This window comes from Vulpes lagopus, chromosome 2 (genome assembly GCF_018345385.1).
Source record: "Vulpes lagopus strain Blue_001 chromosome 2, ASM1834538v1, whole genome shotgun sequence".
NCBI classification, from domain to species: domain Eukaryota; kingdom Metazoa; phylum Chordata; class Mammalia; order Carnivora; family Canidae; genus Vulpes; species Vulpes lagopus.
The window spans coordinates 166,771,617-166,792,011 of NC_054825.1; the positions used below are offsets into that span (position 1 = coordinate 166,771,617).

General features: G+C 55.2%; 2 protein-coding genes across 3 annotated transcripts in view; one reads left to right on the forward strand and one right to left on the reverse strand.

The window, feature by feature from the left end:
- The first annotated feature begins 1,329 nt into the window (after positions 1 to 1,329).
- CKM (creatine kinase, M-type) lies at positions 1,330 to 10,463 on the forward strand. Its single transcript, XM_041746347.1, has 8 exons — positions 1,330 to 1,474; positions 3,710 to 3,921; positions 4,381 to 4,535; positions 4,990 to 5,122; positions 7,744 to 7,915; positions 8,772 to 8,895; positions 9,224 to 9,413; positions 9,942 to 10,463. The coding sequence occupies exons 2-8, from the start codon at positions 3,729 to 3,731 to the stop codon at positions 10,118 to 10,120; spliced, it is 1,146 nt and encodes a 381-aa protein (XP_041602281.1). The 5' UTR covers positions 1,330 to 1,474; positions 3,710 to 3,728; the 3' UTR covers positions 10,121 to 10,463.
- Positions 10,464 to 13,358: 2,895 nt separating this feature from the next.
- The window catches only part of MARK4 (microtubule affinity regulating kinase 4), a 29,689-nt gene continuing 22,652 nt past the window's right edge, over positions 13,359 to 20,395 (reverse strand). The window contains exons 14-18 of one of the 2 annotated variants that reach the window (XM_041746286.1): positions 19,866 to 19,969; positions 17,253 to 17,531; positions 17,018 to 17,097; positions 16,095 to 16,139; positions 14,502 to 14,704 (exon numbers count right to left, since the gene is read on the reverse strand). In XM_041746286.1, coding sequence (XP_041602220.1) covers positions 14,640 to 14,704; positions 16,095 to 16,139; positions 17,018 to 17,097; positions 17,253 to 17,531; positions 19,866 to 19,969 — 573 coding nt within the window. In that variant the 3' untranslated portion in view covers positions 14,502 to 14,639. Of the gene's footprint in view, positions 14,705 to 16,094; positions 16,140 to 17,017; positions 17,098 to 17,252; positions 17,532 to 19,865; positions 19,970 to 20,395 lie in introns of both variants that reach the window. The other variant, XM_041746285.1, reaches the window with a different exon arrangement.

Sequence of the window (20,395 nt, forward strand, 5' to 3'; positions counted from 1 at the left end):
CTCCCTGCCCACTGGGAAGTCTGCTTCTCCCTCCCTTCGACCCCTCCTCCTGAACATCATGCTCTCTCTCTAATAAATAAAATCTTTAAAAAAAACCTGTTGACATGATACATGCCTTCCTATTCTAGTCTGGTTCCTTTTAGTTCTCTGGGCCTGGAACAAGAACTTTGTCACTCTGACCTTGGTGGGAAGGGACAGTGGGTGGAGAGATCAGGGGCTAGGCCCCAAGGTAAAGTTTTCTAAGCACCCCCTCCCCACCAGGAATCTGGGGAAAAGACAAAGAGGGGCCCCTTTCCCTAGATCAGACCCCTCCTGCCTGGGAAGAAACTGGGGAGACCCGGGAGGAGGGACGAACCCTGGAGGGCAAAGGAAGGTGTCTTCTTAGTTGTAATCCGGGGCGCTCCCTGGACTTGCGCTGCAATCAGAACGGACTGCGCTCCCCAGCCCTGGAGGTCGGGCGGGCAGGGAGCTCCTGCTCTGCGGGGATCTGCAGGCGAGTGAGTCCGGGGTGCCCAGCCCCCTTCCCCTGCGGCGGTCAGGCGGCTGCCCTTGTAAGGAGGCTAGCCTGGGACACCCGACACGCGGTTATAATTAACCCAGACACGTGGCGATCCCACCCCCCCAACACCTGTCCCTGCCTCCCCCCAGCCCCAACGCCTGGGTCTAGGTCTCTGCAAAGGCAACATCGAAGAGCCCTCTAAAAATAAGCTCCTCTCCGGGATGAGTCCCTCTGTCCCCTCCGCCGCTGAAGCGTCCCAGGGTCAGCCTCAGGGACTGGAGTTTGAATCTTCTCAGCTCAGGCAAGACTCAGTTTTCCTCCCATTCACTCACCAGGAGGAAAGTGCATCCAAACATGGATTTCTGGGGTCAGGCAGTTCTGCCTTCAGACCTGGGCCTTGGCCAAGGGTTCCCCATAGTTGGGTGACAACAGACAAGTGTCTGGAATACCAGATACCTGGCTCTCGTGGGACTGTTGCAAGGTTTCCCCTGGGGCCCCGGGCTCAAGACCTAACTTTTACCCAGGTCAAGGCCACTGGAGGCTGAGGAGAGGCCAGGCCATAGGAGGGGCTGGAGGGCCAGGGGAGGGTGGCTTCTACGTGCCTGGGACGTCCCCTGGCATGGTCTCGTGTCCTGGGCAGGGGGCCAGCTGTCCTTGCCAGCCCGACTCAGCACTTGGTCGGGGAATCAGCTTGATGGGGGGCGGGTGGGGATCTGGGCTCAGCCCCTGGGGCGGCCCATACAAGGCCCGATAGGGCTGGGCGCAAGGCGTGTCTGGGTTCAGGGTGGGCACCGTGCCCGGGCAGTGAGCTGGGAGGCTCAGCTGCCTGCCCTCCAGCTCCCTTCCCTGGGGGCAGCCCCTCCCAGCCAATAGCACAGCCCGGCCCCCCTATATAAGGCCTGGGCTGCGGGCCCTTCCTTTGGGTCAGTGTCACCTCCAGGATACAGACAGCCCCTTTCTGCACAGCCCAGCCAGGTACTGATGGGGGTGGGAATCAGGGTGGGGTCCAGACTGGGCCAAAGTGTGGGGGGGTGCATGGCACCAGCAGCCGATCTGGTCTCAGGAGCCTACCCCATATCCTCCTACACAGAGGAGGGCCAGTGTGTGGGAAGGTTGACCCCGTGTCTGGGAGTCCCCTCCACCTGTGAGCCCCCCTGCCTCCCACAGGGTCTGTGGCACAGGGTCACGGGAAGAGATCTTGGAGACAAAAGGAGTCCTGACAGCTGCCAGCTGTCCCCCCTGCAAAGGGCTACAGGCTGGGCCCGTGTTCTTGATGGTTTGTCACCAGAACTGGGCGCCACAAGCCGTGGGAGGTGTCTGTATGTCAACTGTTGTGGTTTGCAAGAGCAAGCACTGTGGGTTCATTGCACTTGCAATTCTGTGGGTCCCTGTTGCGTCCCACAATGGTGTGACCTTGTGTCTGACTTTCTGTAGCTCCTGCACGGGTGCCTGTATGCTAGGTGTGTCCCTGAGCTTGGAGGGATGTGTGTGTGACTCTGTTTACTGTGTGATCTGGGGGTTATGAGGATGTGTGTGTGGGTGTGTGTGTGTGCGTGTGTGTGGCTCTGGGGCTCCCCCCCACCTTGCCTCAATGCCCTCTGCTAACATGTTCCTCGCAGGGTGGGGTGGGACACCCTGAAGTGGGGGGGCAGTTCTGGGCTGGAAGCCCTGGAGCCCCGAGGCCTGGATGCGTGTCCTCCTGGCCACCCTGGCCCACCTGTCTCCGGCCTGCTGACTTGGTGCAAGTGGAGCCCCTGGAATGTGGGGGGTTGGTGGGGGAGGAGCAGTCTGCCAGATTCTATAAATAATCCCCAACCCTGGATAGTAGCTCCAAGGATCTTTCGTGAATTCCATCCGCCCCTGGCCTGATGCCTCAGCCTTCAGCTCGCCTGGTCCTGATTCCCTTCCCACCGTCCTACCTGCTTCCCATCCCTGGGGCCGCGGAGTGAGCTCCCATGCCGACCACCACCACCTCCTTCCTGGGTCCAGTAACGGCAGCCACCCCTCTACGGAGCAGGCCCCAACTCCATGTGAGGGCATGTGCTCAGCCGGCCACGTTCCTAAGCCAGAAGAATCTTCTTGGCAACCCGTTAGGCCAGGCTCAGTTCACAGGCGACAGAGGCTCAGAGAGGCTGAGCACCTGGCTTGGGGTCACACAGCAGGGGAAATGGCAGAGGCAGGATTTGAACCCAGCTCTGCTGACTTCAGCTGCTGGGCTTTTCTTCTCACCTGAGCCCTGCGGGAGAGTGGTCAGCAAACAGAGGTGGGGACGGCCACGCAGCCTTCCCTTCCACCCTCCCCCTCATCCCTTGACCGAGCACCCAGGACCCTTCGTGGAGAGAGTGTCCCTTCCCTGCTTGCACATATGTTCCCAGCAACGCCCTCCACCTTCTCCCCAGCTCCTTACCCAGACTTTTAAAGTAATAGTGACAAAAATTATAATAATAGCTAAGCAAAATACAGCTTATCATGTGCCAGCACTATTCCAAGCGCTTTACATACATGAACTCCTTGAAGCCCCCCCAGAGATGAGGGTTACTATGACCCCCTTTGTACATATGAGTAATCTGAGGCACAGAGAGGTTAAGCAAGGTGCCCAAGGTCACACAGCTTACTGTATGTGACAGAGCTGGAATTCAAACCCAGGCTATCTGATCCCAGAATCTACACTCTTATCCATGCCAATATTACTGCTCCATCCCAAAGGCTTCCCCCTTCATCTTTCAGCTGGAGAAGCTGTCCCTAGCAAGGTGACTCGTCTGGGGTCACCCATCAGGGTGTAGCAGAGCTGGGATCTTAACCACAGAGTCCTGATGCATCCAGTCAAGACACAGGGGCTCAGAGAGGGGCCCCTTCTTGTTCCAAGTCACACAGCATATGAGTCAGGACTGGCCATCAGGGCAGCCCAGGTGGCTCAGCGGTTTAGTGCCACCTTCAGCCCAGGGCCCGATCCTGGAGTCCCGGGATGGAGTCCTGTGTCCGGTTCCCTGCATGGAGCCTGCTTCTCTCTCTGCCTGTGCCTGTGCCTCTCTCTCTCTCTCTCTCTCTCTGTCTGTCTCTCATGAATAAATAAATAAAATCGTCTAAAAAATATTTTTAAAAAAAAGGACTGGCCATCAGGTCTTTCTGACCCCAACGCCTTGTCCTGGTCCCTTGCTGGTCTCTGCTGGATGCGGGATAACCTTCTTCGCCCCCCACCCTACTCCCCAGGCCCCCCCACGCCGCCACCATGCCGTTCGGTAACACCCACAACAAGTTCAAGCTGAACTACAAGCCTGAGGAGGAGTACCCTGACCTCGCCAAGCACAACAACCATATGGCCAAAGCGCTGACCCCTGAAATCTATAAGAAGCTGCGGGACAAGGAGACCCCATCCGGCTTCACTCTGGACGATGTCATCCAGACAGGTGTGGACAACCCAGGTAAGCCTCATTGGTGGAGCACGGACAGGGGCTTGGATGGGCGGGTGGGGCTGCCTGCCGGGGACTCTGTTTCCCCATCTGGGAAGATCTTTCAAGCCTCTTAGGATCTGTGGGAGCTGAGAATCTAATATATTTTGAAAATTTTTCAGGGAAGAAAGAGTCCATGATCTGGGGACTCTCAAGTAGAAATATTTTTAGGACCTTGTAACTGACCCCCCGAGACTCTTTCTCCTTTGCCCAGATGCCACCTGGACCTCTCCCAGCCTTCCCTTCCCATCCTCACAACCCTCAGTCTCTGCAGCTCCGACTCAGGTCTCGAATAAACCCCTGCTGACCACACACGCACACACACACGCACTCACACATGTGTGCACGTGCACATACAGTTTCTATAGGACCAAGGAGCCTGGGTCTTCCTTGCTGGGCACAAGCGCCTCTGACCTTACCCCAAACCCCCAGGTCACCCTTTCATCATGACCGTGGGCTGTGTGGCCGGTGACGAGGAGTCCTACCAGGTGTTCAAGGATCTCTTCGACCCCATCATCCAGGACCGGCACGGGGGTTACAAACCCACTGACAAGCACAAGACTGACCTCAACCATGAGAACCTCAAGGTCAGCTGCCCGCAGGGGAGGGGAGGGATGGGGAAGAGAGGGAGGATGATGGAGGTGGGAAGGGATGCTCCAAGAGGCAGAGATGGAGGGCAGGAGGGACAGAGAGGCATGCAGGACAGACAGGGAGACCAGGACACAGCGGGGGAGACTCAGATGGGAGGAGAGACAGGGAAGAGATGAAGAGAAACCGACGAGGGACAAAAATGGGATAAGAGATGTATGGAGGAAAGGGGCAGATGAGAGGCTGGGAGAAACAGGGAGGGAGAGGCCGAGAAGGGAGAGGCCGAGCCAGTGTGGCGGTGGGAGAAGCCAGTGGGCAAGGAGGAGCCGAAGGAAGTAGCAGAGTCAGAACTGGGAGCCCTGGGTGGGGGGGGCCAGGGAGGACATGGGCTTGCAGTGGAGGGACGGCTTGGGGGGGGCCGTGCCCAGCCCTGACCCCCCTCCTGCCCTCCAGGGTGGAGACGACCTGGACCCCAACTATGTGCTCAGCAGCCGCGTCCGCACGGGCCGTAGCATCAAGGGCTACACGCTGCCCCCCCACTGCTCCCGGGGCGAGCGCCGGGCAGTGGAGAAACTCTCCATAGAAGGTGAGAACCCCACCCTGCCCACCACTGGGTAAATAGTGGGTGCTTGATGAGTGACAGCTGGCAGCATTACCCCTGCTGGAAGTCTGGGGGCGCTGTCAAGGCACCCTGAGCAGATCCATGCAGACATTCAATTGCACCAGGGTCCTGACCTCCATCCATCCATCCATCCAACCAGCCAGCCAGCTAGCCAACATTTATGGTTGTCATGGTCCTGAGTAGGGGGCCGGGGCTCCCATGATGAATAAGATGGACAAGGTCACTGCTTTCACAGAGCTGTCAGCCTGGTGGGGAGATAAGAGGAAACACAGAAACCAACAAAAGAATGATTAATTCCAAAATGCCATGTAGCCGAGAAACAAGGGTGCATCACAGAATGACTGGGGGGAGCTCCCTGAGAAAGGAGGAGTTGATTGACAAAAAGGAGCCTGAAGATTTCCAGGCAGGTGGAGCAGCAAGTGCAAAGGTCCTGAGGTGGGGAAGTGTGTTGGAGGAAGAGCAAGGAGACCAGTGTGGCCAGAGCTGAGCGGACCAGGGGAGGAGATGCAGTCAGAGGAGTATGGGTGGCCTGCTTGTGCAGAGCCTTGTGGGCCATCAGGGGGGCTTTGGCTTTGACTCTGAACAGATGGAAGCCATGGGAAGATGGTGACTGGAGTAAGTTTAGACTTACACGGGCAGTTTCCTGGCTGTTGAGTAGGGAACAGACTGTGGGCAAAGGTAGGAGCAGAGAGGCTGTAAGGGGCAACCACAATGGTGCAGGCGTAGGGTGAGGGATAGGCAAAGGGATGGAGAGAATGAGCGATATATTTGGGAGGTAGGATCATCAGGACTCACAAGCATGTTTGTTCTAGTAAATGTCTAACAACCAGCTCTTAAGAAGAAAAAAAAAAGCCCCAATTTGTAGCGACTGCCAGTTTCCATGGTATAAATTCTCCTGCCACAGCCAATTTTAAACTATGAACATGATATCATAGAGAGATGGGAAAAGATACACATCATTACATACTATTCCCACCAAAGGGATGGAGATGAAAAAAGCTTCAAGAACATAGATAATAAAGATGTAGTAAAATAATTAGGAAGTGATAATTTTGGATATTTATAACCTGTGGCAGTGTTTTGACTTTATTTATGTTTTATTTTTATTTATTTATTTTTGAGAGAGAGAAAGAGAGATAGAGAAAATGGACAGAGGGAGAATCTTTTTTTTTTTTTTTAAGACTTTATTTATTAATGAGACACAGAGAGAGAGAAGAGAGAGGCAGAGACACAGGCAGAGGAAGAAGCAAGCTCCATGCAGGGAGCCCAATGTGGGACTCGATCCCTCGTCTACAGGATCACACCCTGGGCCAAAGGCGGCACCAAACAGCTAAGCCACTCGGGGGATCCCTGGGTGGCGCAGCGGTTTGGCGCCTGCCTTTGGCCCGGGGCACGATCCTGGAGACCTGGGATCGAGTCCCACGTCGGGCTCCCGGTGCATGGAGCCTGCTTCTCCCTCTGCCTGTGTCTCTGCCTCTCTCTCTCTCTCTCTCTCTCTCTCTCTGTGTGTATGACTATCATAAATAAATAAAAATTAAAAAAAAAAATAATTTTAAGCCACTCGGGCTGCCCTTTTTTTTTTTTTTTTTTTTTTTTTTTTTTTTTTTTTTTGGAGAGAGAGAATCTTAAACAGGCTTCACTCCCAGTGCAGAGAACCTGACTTGGGGGCTTGATCTCACAACTCTGAGATCAACCTGAGCTGAAATCAAGAGTTGGATGCTTAACCAACTGAGTCACCCATGCACCCCTTATTACCTGTATTTATAAAATAATTTATTTTATTGTAAGTTTATATAATTTTTTAAAGTAGGCTCCATGCCCAACATTGGGAGTCACATGCTCTACTGACTGAGCCAGCCAAGCGGCCCCAGATAAATTATTTTTATTGTACTTTATTTTTTAAGATTTTATTTATTTATTTATTCATGAGAGACACAGAGAGAAAGGCACAGACACAGGCAGAGGGAGAAGCAGGCTCCCTGCGGGGAGCCCGATGCAGAACTCGATCCCAGGACCCTGGGATCATGACCTAAGCCAAAGGCAGATGCTCAACCACTGAGCTACCTAGGTGCCCCAATAAATTATCTTTAAAAATATAGTATATAATATGTGATACATAACATTATATACTACACTATATTAAAATGTATAACATGTATATAAAAACATATTGTATATTGTGCATATATACATAGTAAACATTTATTCTACATATGGATATATTCAAATACTATAAATGCTATTTTATAATAGTTTTTCCTGTTGGCTCCCCAAAATCCTAAGATTTTGATTATCTGTCTTCCAGCCAGTCGGAGGGGCTCCAGCACACTGCTGGTCATAGGTGGATAGGATGTGAAGGTCAGGGAAAGGGCAAATCCATGTTTCCTGGCTGAGCACATGGCTTGACTGCTCCCAAAGCCTGGGAGAGGTCGCAAATTTGGGTTTCATCCTAGTGTTCGGAGCCATTAGGACATCCACGGGAGCATGCCCCAGGCTTGTGTGGGCAGCAGGTTGGGGTCCCCAGGCCTCCACGCCCAGGTTGTGGTGGGGCAGGTTGCTGACCACTGCCTTATATGGCCCCTCAGCCCTCAACAGCCTGACAGGTGAGTTCAAGGGGAAATACTACCCTCTGAAGAGCATGACCGAGCAGGAGCAGCAGCAGCTCATCGACGATCACTTCCTGTTTGACAAGCCCGTGTCCCCACTGCTGCTGGCCTCAGGCATGGCCCGAGACTGGCCCGACGCCCGTGGCATCTGGTGAGGTCCCCACCCCACTACCCTCCCTGTTCCTCCACCAAAGCCAACGCCATAAAAACAATTATGTTTCCAGATGCCCTAGAAAAATGACCTCACCTTCCACCCCTTTGTGACCTCGGGCACAATATTTAACATTTCTCTGTCCTGGTTTCCCTATCTGTAAAATGGAGAGCACAGTAATTGAAAACAGTGTCTGGTATATAGTAAGTGCCCAACATCTTGGCTATTAGTTTTATCTTTTATTGTTGCTAGTTAGGTTTCTATGAACCTTTGAATCTCTGATTCCAATAGTCAAAGATTTTCAACGGTTTTTCAAAACTTAGGTTTCAGATGATTTGGAGAGTGTGAGTTCTAAGATATACAGATGGGATGATTCTAAGGTTCCAAGATTTTGAGTATTTTTAGGTTCTTGGATTCCACTAGTTCCAGATTCTGTGATTCTATGGTTTCAGACCTTTCCACATCTTAATGGTTTATGGTTCTAGGACTCTGTTTCTGAGATGTCGCAAGGTGATGGGAAGATTGGTCTTGAGACTGGATGTAGGGTTTCCAAGACTTATCAGTTCTGATTCCCAGCTTCTGTTTTTCAAAGATTCTGAGATTCTAATAGTCTGTAATGTAATGCTATCCAAAAATCTAGGACCCTGAGAGTCCTTGATCCTAAGATTGGCGATTTCTCAGATCCTGTGCCCTTAGGGTCTCCAGGGGTAGAGCTTCTGAGATTTTGAGGTGCCCATGCCACCACCTCGCACTCCTCAGGCCCGCTGTCCCCTAGCGGTGGGTGTGTTTGCGAGAGGCCAGGAATGGGGTTGCCACGCGGAGCTGATGGGTGGCCTCTTCCTGCGCCCCACCCTAGGCACAATGACAACAAGACCTTCCTGGTGTGGGTGAACGAGGAGGACCACCTCCGAGTCATCTCCATGCAGAAGGGGGGCAACATGAAGGAGGTCTTCCGCCGCTTCTGCGTGGGGCTGCAGAAGGTGGGTAGCGGGCCCCTCGCGGCGGGCCCCTGACTCCCCCTGAACGCCCCGCCCCCGGGCAACCCGGCTCCACCCTCCACCCAAGCCCCGCCCCCAAGATGACCTCAAGCCCCGCCCCGCCAGCATCCCGCGGTGCCTGGGTGGTCCAGGCCGTCAGTCCGGGCCTTCCCTCCAGAAGCTCATCCCGGGCGGTTTTGCAGCCCCGCCGTCTCGGAATTCCCCCCACTATCCATGTCCTCACGTCGTGTCGCTCCCAATCCCGACGGGTTGCGGGAGTATTTGGGGGCCCCCGCTGGCGCTGACCCCAGGTCCTCTCCCCTTACCTCAGATTGAGGAGATCTTCAAGAAGGCCGGACACCCCTTCATGTGGAACGAGCATCTGGGCTACGTGCTCACCTGCCCATCCAACCTGGGCACCGGGCTGCGTGGAGGTGTGCACGTCAAGCTGGCGCACCTGAGCAAGCACCCCAAGTTCGAGGAGATCCTCACCCGTCTGCGCCTGCAGAAGCGGGGCACAGGTGCGGCTCTGCATCCGCGCACCGCTGCGTGGGGGGGGGGGCGGGCCCTTTGCCGAGGCGCAAGGGGAGGCGGAGCATCCACGCGAGTTCTGGGGTGGACGCGGGCTACTCCTCTGTGAGCCTCAGTTTCTTCCTCTGTAAATGGGTGTCAGCACGCTTTCTCTCATAGGACTCGATAGGGTATCATGGCCATATGATACATATTGTGTCTGTCCCCTGCCCCTAGGGACCTCGGTCTCCCATCTGTAAAGGAGAGGATGGTCAGGATTCAACCCCAGGCAGCCTGGCCCCAGAGCTCACTCACAGCCACCACTGTATTTTCATGTTGAATGGTTGAGGTGTGAGGTACCTAAATTAGCCTGAGATGTGAACCTATGAATAGCCATTTAGGAGACTCTGAATGCCGTAACCTGTCACACCGTAGGCACTCAGTGCGTGCGGCCGTCTCAGCTGGCACGGGGGCAGCATCCTGGGCCCCGCTTCCGCATCTCTGCTCCCTCCTTATGCCCCTGCCCCCTACTCCTGCAGGTGGTGTGGACACAGCTGCTGTGGGCTCAGTGTTCGACATATCCAACGCCGATCGACTGGGCTCATCCGAAGTAGAACAGGTGCAGCTGGTGGTGGACGGTGTGAAGCTCATGGTGGAGATGGAGAAGAAGCTGGAAAAAGGCCAGTCCATCGACGACATGATCCCCGCCCAGAAATAGGCGTCCAGCCCGCCCGCCGCCGCCTGCTGGAGCCCCAGCCAATGGGAGGACTCGGCCCCTCAGAGGCCCGCCCCTTTCCCCGCAGCTCCGCCCACAGGGGGTGGGCCACTTGGCGGCTCTTTCCACCCATCTCGGAATTCCAGGTCCAACCAGAGTTCCGACCAATGGGCTTCGGCCTCTGAGTTCTGTTTGGCCAATGTAAAACCTCCCTCACACCTTCCTCTCCATTCCCCGGAGCTCCGGCCACCACCAGGAGCTCGGGGTCGCGGAGAGCTCTCCAACACACCTGGAGCTCATGCTTTTTCTACACCCAGAGCAACAAATAAAAGCAATGGTGGCCCTAGCTCTTGTGCGACAGTTACTGAGCAAGAGGAGGAGGGCCGTTTGCCCTCGGCTGCTGTGTGACCTCGAAGTGGCTTGCCCTCCCTGGCAAAGTTTAGTGTCCAGTCTAATGCAAAACTTCTAAGGTTCTAGAGGAATCCGAGACCCAGGGACGTGTGGCCCCTTCCAACCTCAGCTCCTAATCACGCATGCTCAGATCTCAAGCACAGGGTCCGCACGATGGGGAAACGTAAGCCAGACAAAATGCCTGAGACGTGAACTTGGCCTGCGGGTCTCCAGTTTGAGACCTATTGTGCATCTCATCACATACACTTCGTTGTATTTTTCACTGGCCTCCTGTGTGATCTCACTTCATCCCTCTACAGCTGTTACCACTCCTCTAAATTTCCCCTTCTGTGCTCAAGAACCTCCCATAGTTTCCCTCACCTCCTAGAAGGCACTGCTATTTGCGATTCTTCAAGATCAGACTCAAATGTGCACCATTCACTGAAGGCTCATCTTTCCAGTTCTTTCCCCGTTATTCTTCTATACACTCCTGCTCCTTACACCCTGCAATTCCCACCTTAACATCTTTGCCCACGCTCTTTCCTCCTTCGGACTAGGGCTTGGCTCACAGCATCCCCATGACATCTTGAGGGATCTACTTTTTGGGGAGTCCCAGGAAGGGGGGCGTGGGGCGGTGGGAGGTGCAGGTAATAGAAATCAGGAGACATCTGAACACGTTCTGGGTTTTGGCCACATCAATCACCTCTACTCGACCCAATATGCTGAGGCCTCCTTCAGCAACGGCAGCGTGGTGGCCTCAAAAGCAGACAAAAGTTTCAGAAGGAAATGTGAGGCAGAGTAAGTGGAAGACAGAGCCCCAGGGACCTGGAAGAGGGACTTTTTCAAACCTGAAGTCACACCGTGAAAGGGCCCTTAGAGATCAAGAAATGTACTCTGTTGTAGAGGGGGAAACAGGCCAGGGGATGTCCCTGAGAGTTCCTAGAGATTAATGGAACAGGAAGGCTACAAGAGAAAGACAAGACCTGTCGGATGTCATGGTGTCCTTTACAATACTGTTCCCAAATGAAGATCCCATCACCAACCCCAGCTCCACCCCCTACCCCACTTCTGAGGCCACACAGGCAAGCACGCCAGTGGGACCTCTGAGCCTAACCTGCAGTGCAGGCACCTGCAGCGACCGTGCCTCTTGCTTATCTTTACTCATCAGGCGTAAGTGCACCCCTTCTCTCCCCACCTTCTATCCATTCGACCTCCTCCCTACTCTCCTGACCAGTCTCCTTCCCTCCCTTTGCAGCATAAACCTGTCCCTGCCTCTCCCTGGCTCACAACCTCGCCAGGACTCCCCGGTGTCCTTGGAAGAAAGCCCGGGCCCCTCTCCATGTCCTTCAGGCTCCTGCCAACATCTCCAGCCTCTTCTCTCCCAGTGACTCTACTCACTGCAAATTATATGCCATTTGCTGTACTGTCGTTCCCCTGCCTCTCGGCCATTGTACAAGCTGTTCCGTCTGCCTAGAACACCAACCCCCTCCCCGCCGTGTCTAGCTCTCCCAGGTGCAGCTGGGCTGTTCCTCTTCCAGGAAGCCCTCCCTGGCTGGGATAGACACCCCCTTGGCCTATCCCCAGCCTCTGCCCTGCCTCCCTCCCACCCCAGCCTGATCACTGATGCAGCTGCCTTCTCCACTGGACTGAGCCTCACGAGGGCAGGGCTGGCGCTGCCTTGGTCACTACATCCCCAGCACAGGGCTGGGCACACAGGAACACCCCCCCCCCCCCCGGCAAGGATTTAAATTTCCAGACGGAGTTGGTTGTTTCCCACTCCCCAACCTCTGAATCAATAAACACTTTTCAGCAGATCCCTGTTCTGGCCTCTCATAAGACAGGAATGCAGTTCTGCCCCAGACCCTGAATTTTTCAACACTGACCACTCAGTCTCTACCACCCTTCATTTCTCACTCGACTTTCCTATGAAGTCCCAAGAAGACAAGGATTGACCCTACCATGCCCCAAGTGGGCAACTGAGGCACAGCAGACTAAGCCTCCTCCACACATACAACCCTCCATGGCTCTTAAGTGCCCTTGGATGAAAGCCCAGCTTGCTTTGACCTAGGAGGCCCTGTGTGTACAAGCCCCGCCCTCTACTGCTCAGCTTTATTGAGCTTCTATTCCCTTCCTCTGGCTAAGGACCCTTGGCTTTCCTCTCCCCTCTAAGTCCAGCTCTAGGTAGGGAGCTGGTGGCTCCAGAGCAACACTGACTGGCTCGGGGACAGTCATGTGTTCTCTGGGCCAATAAGAGTCCATCTTGGGACTTTTGCCAAAAGTTCGCAATGAGGAACTTACTGGGGAGGGAATTAGGCAAAGGGACGATAGGTTGGAACTGCTGGGGTCATTTCCGCCATCAGGGAGCGCCAGGTGAAACTCTGGGGTGAAACTATTAAACTGCTAAATTCACACTAAAAAAAGCCAAGAGGAGATGGCTGGCTACCTGGATTCAGCCTTACCTGAAATCAGGCACCCCCACACTATTAAGGAACATAAGCCAAATAACCGTTTTGCTTAAGTGTAGATGGATTATTAGTCCTAATACAGCATTTCACTTGCTAATTCTCCACCAGCCCCCACACAGCACCCACCTCGAAATTACCCAGTTTTCTGAAGGTCTGTCATGCACTCTGACTCCCAGGCTTTTGCCCAGGGCATACCCAACACCCCGTCAACTCCTACTCATCCTTCAAAGCCCAACTCCAGCATCATTTCCCCAACTCCCCTCCCGTTCTCTTCTGGACTCCCCAGTGCAACAGTCTCTCCAGTGTTTTGTGTCAGAACCCACATCCCCCACAGACAGGGGCTCCTTGTGTCTCCGTGTCCAGCACCGGGCCTGGCATGGAGTAGGCACAGGTCAATGACTGTTTATTGAATAAATGTACTACTGGTGTAAGAAGTGGCTTAGAGTCCGCTATAACATGTGGGTGGGCACGTGAGTGAATGAATGGGGGACCGATATAGGAACCGGGGGCCTCCTGGATGAGGCCGAGTTCTGTCCTGCCCTCCACCATCATCATCCTTGACCCTCACACCCCCACTAGGCCCATTCTGCAGCTGAGAAAATTGAGGCTCAGAAAGGAGGAACCACTGGCCCAAAGTCACACACTGCCTCCTCCTCGTCTCACTCGAAGGTGAGGGCAGGGAAGGAACAGCCTGGGGTCAGCGTGGGGGAGGGGGACTCTCCTAAGTTTATTGGGCGACAGGCTGCAGGTGAGGGGGCTGACAGGAGGGGGTGGGTGTAATAACTTAAAAACCGGAGGTGACAGCGGCAGCTCCTCGAGAGATCTCTGCAGAGGGGAGGGGGTGGGGGTATTTACAAGGTTTGTACAAAGTGCCCCGCGCCAGCCTGGGGCGGGAAGGGAGGGTTCCAGCATGAGGGGAGGGGTGGGGAGGGGAAGGAATCTGCCTCTCTGACCCCCCCCACTTCCAGCCCCCCCTCCATTCTCCAGTCTTTAGGCTCAGCAACCCTTCCTACCCCTGCCCAAGGCCTAATTCTTGAGCTGCTGGGGGTGGGGGGATGGGGCGGGATGGAAGAGGTTCCTCAGTTTCCCTTTCTGCCCCTGCCCGGCCCCCAAAGTCTTTTCGGGTGCCCCTCCCCGCAGGGGGAGGGGGGACAGGACCAGCTGGAGGCTCCAGGAAGGTGCCAGCTCCCCCTGCTCAGCCCCCTCCCGCTTCTCCCATGCCCGGCGGCCCATGGAGATTGGGCCACAGGACGGACCATCTCTGTCCCCACATCGGATTCGCGGGAACCGAGGTGATGACAGAGGGAAGACTCCCCTCCCTGACCCCTCTCCCCCGGGTGGCAGAGGTGAAGGGGACGAGGGGGAGGAAGGGGAGGGGACCCGGGCCGTGGTGGCTCAGAGCTCGAGGTCGTTGGAGATGCGGGTGACGAGGGTGCGGAAGGCCAGGGCGGTGCCGGCCACGCGGCGGAACAGAACTCCCCGCAGGCCGGGCCGGGGCAGCTGGCAGACCTCCACTTCGAAGTGGGACAGGGGCTCGGGCCCGCCCGCACCCCCGTGCAGGCAGGCCAGCAGGAACGGCTGTGGCTGGCGGCAGCGGCAGCGGGCGGCCGCGGTGGCCTGGCGCAGGGCCGCCATCAGGGCCTCGGGCGGGCGCGAGCTGGTCAGCTTCACACTCCAGGGGAATCGGAGTAGCCGGGGGGCGGTTTCCGTTTGATCCCAAGGTAGATGGCAACTGGGGCGAGAACACGGTAGCGGTCAAAGGCGGCGGGTGGGGGAGCGGAGAGAACGGTGCCCCGCGGCTCCCACCCGGGACGACTCCTCGCCGCCCTCTCTGACCCTGGGGACAGCGACAGGCTCAGCTGTACACACCGACCACCAGCTGGAGCCTCCAGCTCCCAGTGCCCCCCCTCCCCGGTCTCTAAATTCCTGGAAGGGAGTGGAGGCGACGCATGCAACCTCCTCCTATCGCCTCCTCCCACGGGGCAGCTGGAAATTTCTGGGGGCTTTTTGATTATTGCAATATCTTGGGATGGGGGTGCTGCTGGGCACGCTCAGGGAGGACACAGGTTCTGCGGTGTGTGAGAGGGCCCCGCACAACAAACGAACGTCGGGCCTGAAGGGCCGAGGGTGCTCCTCTTGGGAAGCATTTCACACCTCGCACTCCTGGCTGAGGCTGGGGGGACTAAGCCTCAGCCCCAAGCTGAGCCCGAGACTGAGTTCTGGCCAGTGAGAGCATTCTGCCCCCCGCCTGCTGTGATTGGTTCAAAGAGGAGTGCTTGACCGGGTCCTACCAATCAGAGTATGCCACCCTTCTGGCCACAGGCGTTGGTTGAGGGGTGGACATGTGACTCAGTTCCAGCCAATGAGAGTCAGTCCTGGGACCTTTGGAACTGGTGGGGAGGTCCTTTATTTGCATAGGGAGCTTTACAGGGGGTCGTGTGGAACTAAAGCAGGTTGTGGAGGGACAGGGCCGCCTGCTTTTGTGAAGCAGTGTTAAGGGAATCCCACCGGCCCCTTGGTTTTTGTACTGACTTTGGCTGCTTCTGCACGACAGACTATGGCGGAGCCAAAACGGCAAGACAGAGATTACCTGGCCCTTGAAGCCTCAACTATTTATCATCTGGGGCTGTACAGGTAACCTGTGCCTGAGCTGTTGGCAACAGTGGTGCTTCGTTGGATGACGGGGGGAGGTGTGTGGTCATACGTGGAAGAGGCTGGCCGTTAGGATGGTCAAGGGACGGTGTTCACGGATGGGGGGGTGAGGCACGAGAGGAACATGCAGAGGGGTGCCTGGGGGGCTCAGTGGTTGAGCATCTGACTTTGGCTCAGGGCGTGATCCTGGGGTCCTGGGATCGAGTCCCATATTGGGCTCCCTCTCTGCCTCTTGCTTTGTGTCTCTCATGAATAAATAAAATACAGTCTTAAAAAATAAATAAAGAGAAGCGGGCAGAAGAAGGAGGGTCCGAGGGTGAGTTCTAAAAGCTGGCTTGGAGGATGAGGCTTAGGTCCCATCTGAAGGTATGGGGGTGGTGGATGGGGTGGTGTGGACACAAGTGGGGTCTGAGGCACACAAAGGGGGAGGGGCTGGTGTGGCAGTCAGAGGGGTAGGCACATGCACTCACCTTGTGACCTCAGGTCCCCCGATTCTCTCAGGTTCGTCTGTGACCCTAGAGGGGGGAAGGGAGGCAGGGTGTCTGATCTGCACCTCCGGAGTCCCCTCCCCCAACCCACTGCCTCCAGGACTCTGGGCAGCCCCTGCCTCAGCCCTGGTCCCGGTCCCTCCCTGCTGGCTGGAGCTGGGCTGGGAGTCAGGATTCGAACTCCCTCTCCATGCCCAGCACGGGAACCCATTCTGAAAGGGTTAGTGGAGGTCAGAGGAGAGATACTGAAGAATTTGGAAGGCGAAAGAGAAAGGGGGTGGGCAGAGACACGCACCTACATATAGAAGGACACGGACACACACACGCACCCCTCCTTCGGGCTTTGCTCAAAAGGCACCTCCTTAGTGAGGCCTGCTCCATTTAAAACTGTACCTCCCTTCCCTGCTCTATTTTTCTTCTCCGTACACTGTCTGGATCTCCGAGGAGAATATCGGCTCTCCCTGGGCTGGGATTTTACACATTCTGTTCACTCTATTCCAGGGTTTAAGAGAGTGCCAGGCACACAATAGGCGCTCGGTGAATAAACATAAATCATTGTCCAAGGCAACATTCTAAGCTCCGTCCATATATCATCTCATTTAGTCCACATGACAACCCTAGGAGGAAGGCACTGTTATTGCTATCTCCATCTTACAGAAGAGGAAGGCGAGGCCCAGAGAGGTTGAGTGACTTGCCCAAGGTCACTCAGCAGAGCTGGGGTCTGAACCTCAAAGGTCTGGCTCCCGAGGCCAGACTACTGCTTATTAACAGCACATGGACAGCCAGACCCCACAACCAGTCCTCCTCCCGGACGCACACGCCCCCCCCCCCAGCCCCCTACACTCAGGTCGGACATGCAGACAGGGAGGCAGAGTCAGGGACAGCAGAGGCTGGACGGGACTTACTGATCTTGGATCCCTGGGGCAGAGAGGCGCCCGAAACGCAGCGGTTAGAGTTCTGCCGTTTAGAGGGATCGAGGGTAACCCTGTAGTGTGAGGGGGGAGGTGAGGGGTGACGGAGGAGGAGGAGATAGAGGAGGAGGAAATGATGTGGGGTACAGGAGGCAGAGCAGAGCAGAAGACAGGTTAGGCCCCATTGCCCCCCACCCCACCCCTGCCCCCCACATCCCATGGGGCTCACCTTCTGGTCAGTTTGGAGGTCAGCTTGGTGAAGAGGTTGGTGGTGGGGCGGGGCCGCCCAGTGGGCAGGGGGGTGGCCTCGTGGGCCAGCGTGGGAGAGGCGGGGGGCCCATTCTGCACACCCCCGCCTCCCCCGCCCCCTGCCCTCCGGTCCCGGACCTGGCCACCGTGGAAGGTGCTGCGGATGGTGGAACCGCGTGCCAGGCGGCTCCGCTCCCCCGATGGGGGAGCCAGGCTGTGACTAGAGGGAGAGGCGGGGGGCACCCGTGGGGTACCCGAGCTGTGGGCAGAAAGGGACAAGTCAGAGTGGGGTCTTGAGGCTGGCCAAGGCCCCAGGTCCTCTGATTCTTTACTGTCTTGAGATCATATTAAAAAACCTAGTTCTCAGAGACAAGGCTGCCACGTACAGCTGGGCAGGCTGTGTACTATACAACCCTAGCTATTTTACTGACTCTTCTTTCTTCCTAAGTCGGCTGTCCTTTAAACTGTCCTTTCTTTTTTTTTTTTTTTTTTTTTTTTTTTTTAAACTGTCCTTTCTTCAAACCCTACATACCCCAAATGTATCCTAATTCTCCTCTCTCTGAACTCAGCAGTTGAATCGGTTCAGATACATTTTTTGATGAATCTCTTGCCATTTGCCATCCAAACCCCAGGAACCAAAGCAACTTTGCAAATACTTTGCTATCTGAACTTTCATTATTCAAACTTGGGACAGGAATAGAGGTGAACATCAAAGGGACTTCTACTCATTACAACGATTTTTTGACAGGTAAGAAAAGGCTCTCTTCCTAATTGTCTCAAGGTGTTGTGTGGGCAGTGGTGGCTCCTGCGTCCCAGGACCCTCCTCCAGACCCTCCCAGTCCTGACAGGAGGGGCCAGATCTACAATTCCTATCCTTCGGAGGACTCCAGGACCAGCCTGGATCTCAAAGAGGGAACCCTGACGGCGGCAGATGCCACTACCTCTCCCTTGGAATCTGTCCTCCTCGTTTTACTTTTAGTAACCAAACTTCTGAGCGTATGAGCGGTGCACACGGCCATCTGGCCAGAGACTACATTTCCCAGCTCCCTTGCCGTTAGGGCAGGTCACATGACTATTCTCTGGCCAATGGGATACAAACAGAAGTGTTTTGTCCCATTTCTGGGTCAGGCCTCTAAAAAGAATGCAGCTTGCGCTCCATTCTTTCCATCCTTCTTGCTGGTTGAGAAATGGTGGCAGCTGGTGCAGTGGCCTCGGTGCCAGAGCTGGAGCTTCAGGTTGAGTTTGGCAGACTCAATCTGGGTCCTTGGAGGGCCCTGCCTGCCTGCCTACCTCTGGAAGGCTCTATCGGAGAGGACTACACCTCCTTCTCACTAAGCCACTATACCTTGGTTTCTTTTTGGTCTACAATCTAACTAATACACTGTCTCTCGACCAGAGCTGGAAGGCTATGCATTATAGTGTTTACAAATACGCTGGGATCAGTCTGGAATCTCTGCTCCTTGATTTACCAGCTGTGTGGCCTTGCACAAGTTACCTAACCTCTCTGTGCCTCATTTCCTTAGCTGTAAAATGGAGGTACCAGGATCTACCTCACAGAGTTGTCAGGGGCATTCAGCCAGCGAACTAAGGCCTGGCATACAATTCCTGCTTGATGAATACTCACTACTGTTTTTATTTAATGACCGTGAAATAAGCACTCACTCATCGAATGCCTTCTATGTCATGGACCTTGTGCCAGGTACAGGATGCACCTGCTCTCCACTGGATCCCTCTAACAGGGCCTAGAGGCAGAGAACATCAGCCCCATCTTACAGAGGAGGAAACAGAGGCTCAGAGACTTGCCAAAGGTCATCCTGCTAGCAGAGTGCAGAGGCAAGATTTGACCTCAGAACTTAGTAGCCACAGAAGCACTGCTCTCAACCACTCCATATCCTGTCCCCACCCAACAGTAACCTGTGTTGATCAAGTGTTCCCTAGACCCCACCAGGACCCCTAGTGGGTGCGAGTGTCATTATTTTGAAGCCTGCCCCACTCCTGAACTTGAATCATGATGTGAACTAATTCATCCCCTGTGCCTTTTTTCTAAGTAGGCGCCACACCCAACGACCCAACGTGGCGCTTGAACCCACGACCCTGAGATCAAGAGTCACATGCTCTACCTTCGGAGCCAGCTGGGCACCCCTAATTCACCCCCCTTTTATGCTCCAGCCAGTCTGCACTGGTTTCCCTCCCCTGCCAGCTGAGAGAGACCGAACAGACTCAGGAAAGCTAGTTTGAAAACCAGCCAACAAGAGGATGTTGAAGCTGTGACATTCTGGGGCTTCTCTCAAGTTCTAAAAATTGATCATTCAAAAAAAAAAAAAAAATCAACTCAGTTTCCCAAGGCTCGTAGGCGGAGAACAGGGCAGACTGCTTTCTTGGGGCCGATGACTAATTAATTAAGAGGGGAAGATTATCACGGGGGTCGGCAGTGGTGGGATGGTTAGGAGATGGGTAGATTCAGCCAAGGGAAGGGCAGACACACACTCCCCATTCCCCATGGTGCCCCCTTCCCCACAACAGTTATCATCTTCTATAAAGGAGGGCCCCGCTCCCCTACACCCCGCTCCCCACTACTGCCCCCTCTCCGTACCTATTCTCTTTGCCATTTGGCAACAGGGACGGGCGCTCAGCCCCAGGGCGTTCTGTGCAAACGTAGGTGTTTCTGCGGGTCATCATGCTGGGAGGGAGGTTGTTCTGTGGGAGACATGGCCAGGAGGGAGTGAGGGGGTGAAGGGACACCCCTTAACTCCCCACTTATCCTCCCTGGCCTCCCTCGTTATAATTGAGGCAGGGGCCAAGGCTGAGTAGGTGATGGTTTACTTCAGGAGAAAAGGGAAGGTAACGAGGCATCTGGGCAGCATAGGCTAAGAGTCATGGGGCTGAGACAGGGGTGCTGAGGAAGAACGGGTCAGGGGCGGTGCCTGGCGGGGGCAGCCTCACCCACTCCTCTCCCAGCTCTGTCCCACCTGGGTACAGTCCAGCCACGTCAAGCTTTTCGCAGCATACTTATTCATGGCACACTTGGGTGTCTCCTCCTGGCCTTTGCACGCCCGGCCCCCCTACTTGGATATTCCTCCCACCTTTCCCCTTGACTCCCACCTATGTATCTTTCATAATATA

Coding starts and splice junctions, on each gene's coding strand:
- CKM (XM_041746347.1), top strand. CDS start 3,729: ATGCCGTTCGGTAACACCCACAACAAGTTCAAGCTGAACTACAAGCCT. Junction 8,896..9,223: donor TCTGCGTGGGGCTGCAGAAG/GTGGGTAGCGGG, acceptor CCCTTACCTCAG/ATTGAGGAGATCTTCAAGAA. Junction 9,414..9,941: donor CCTGCAGAAGCGGGGCACAG/GTGCGGCTCTGC, acceptor CTACTCCTGCAG/GTGGTGTGGACACAGCTGCT.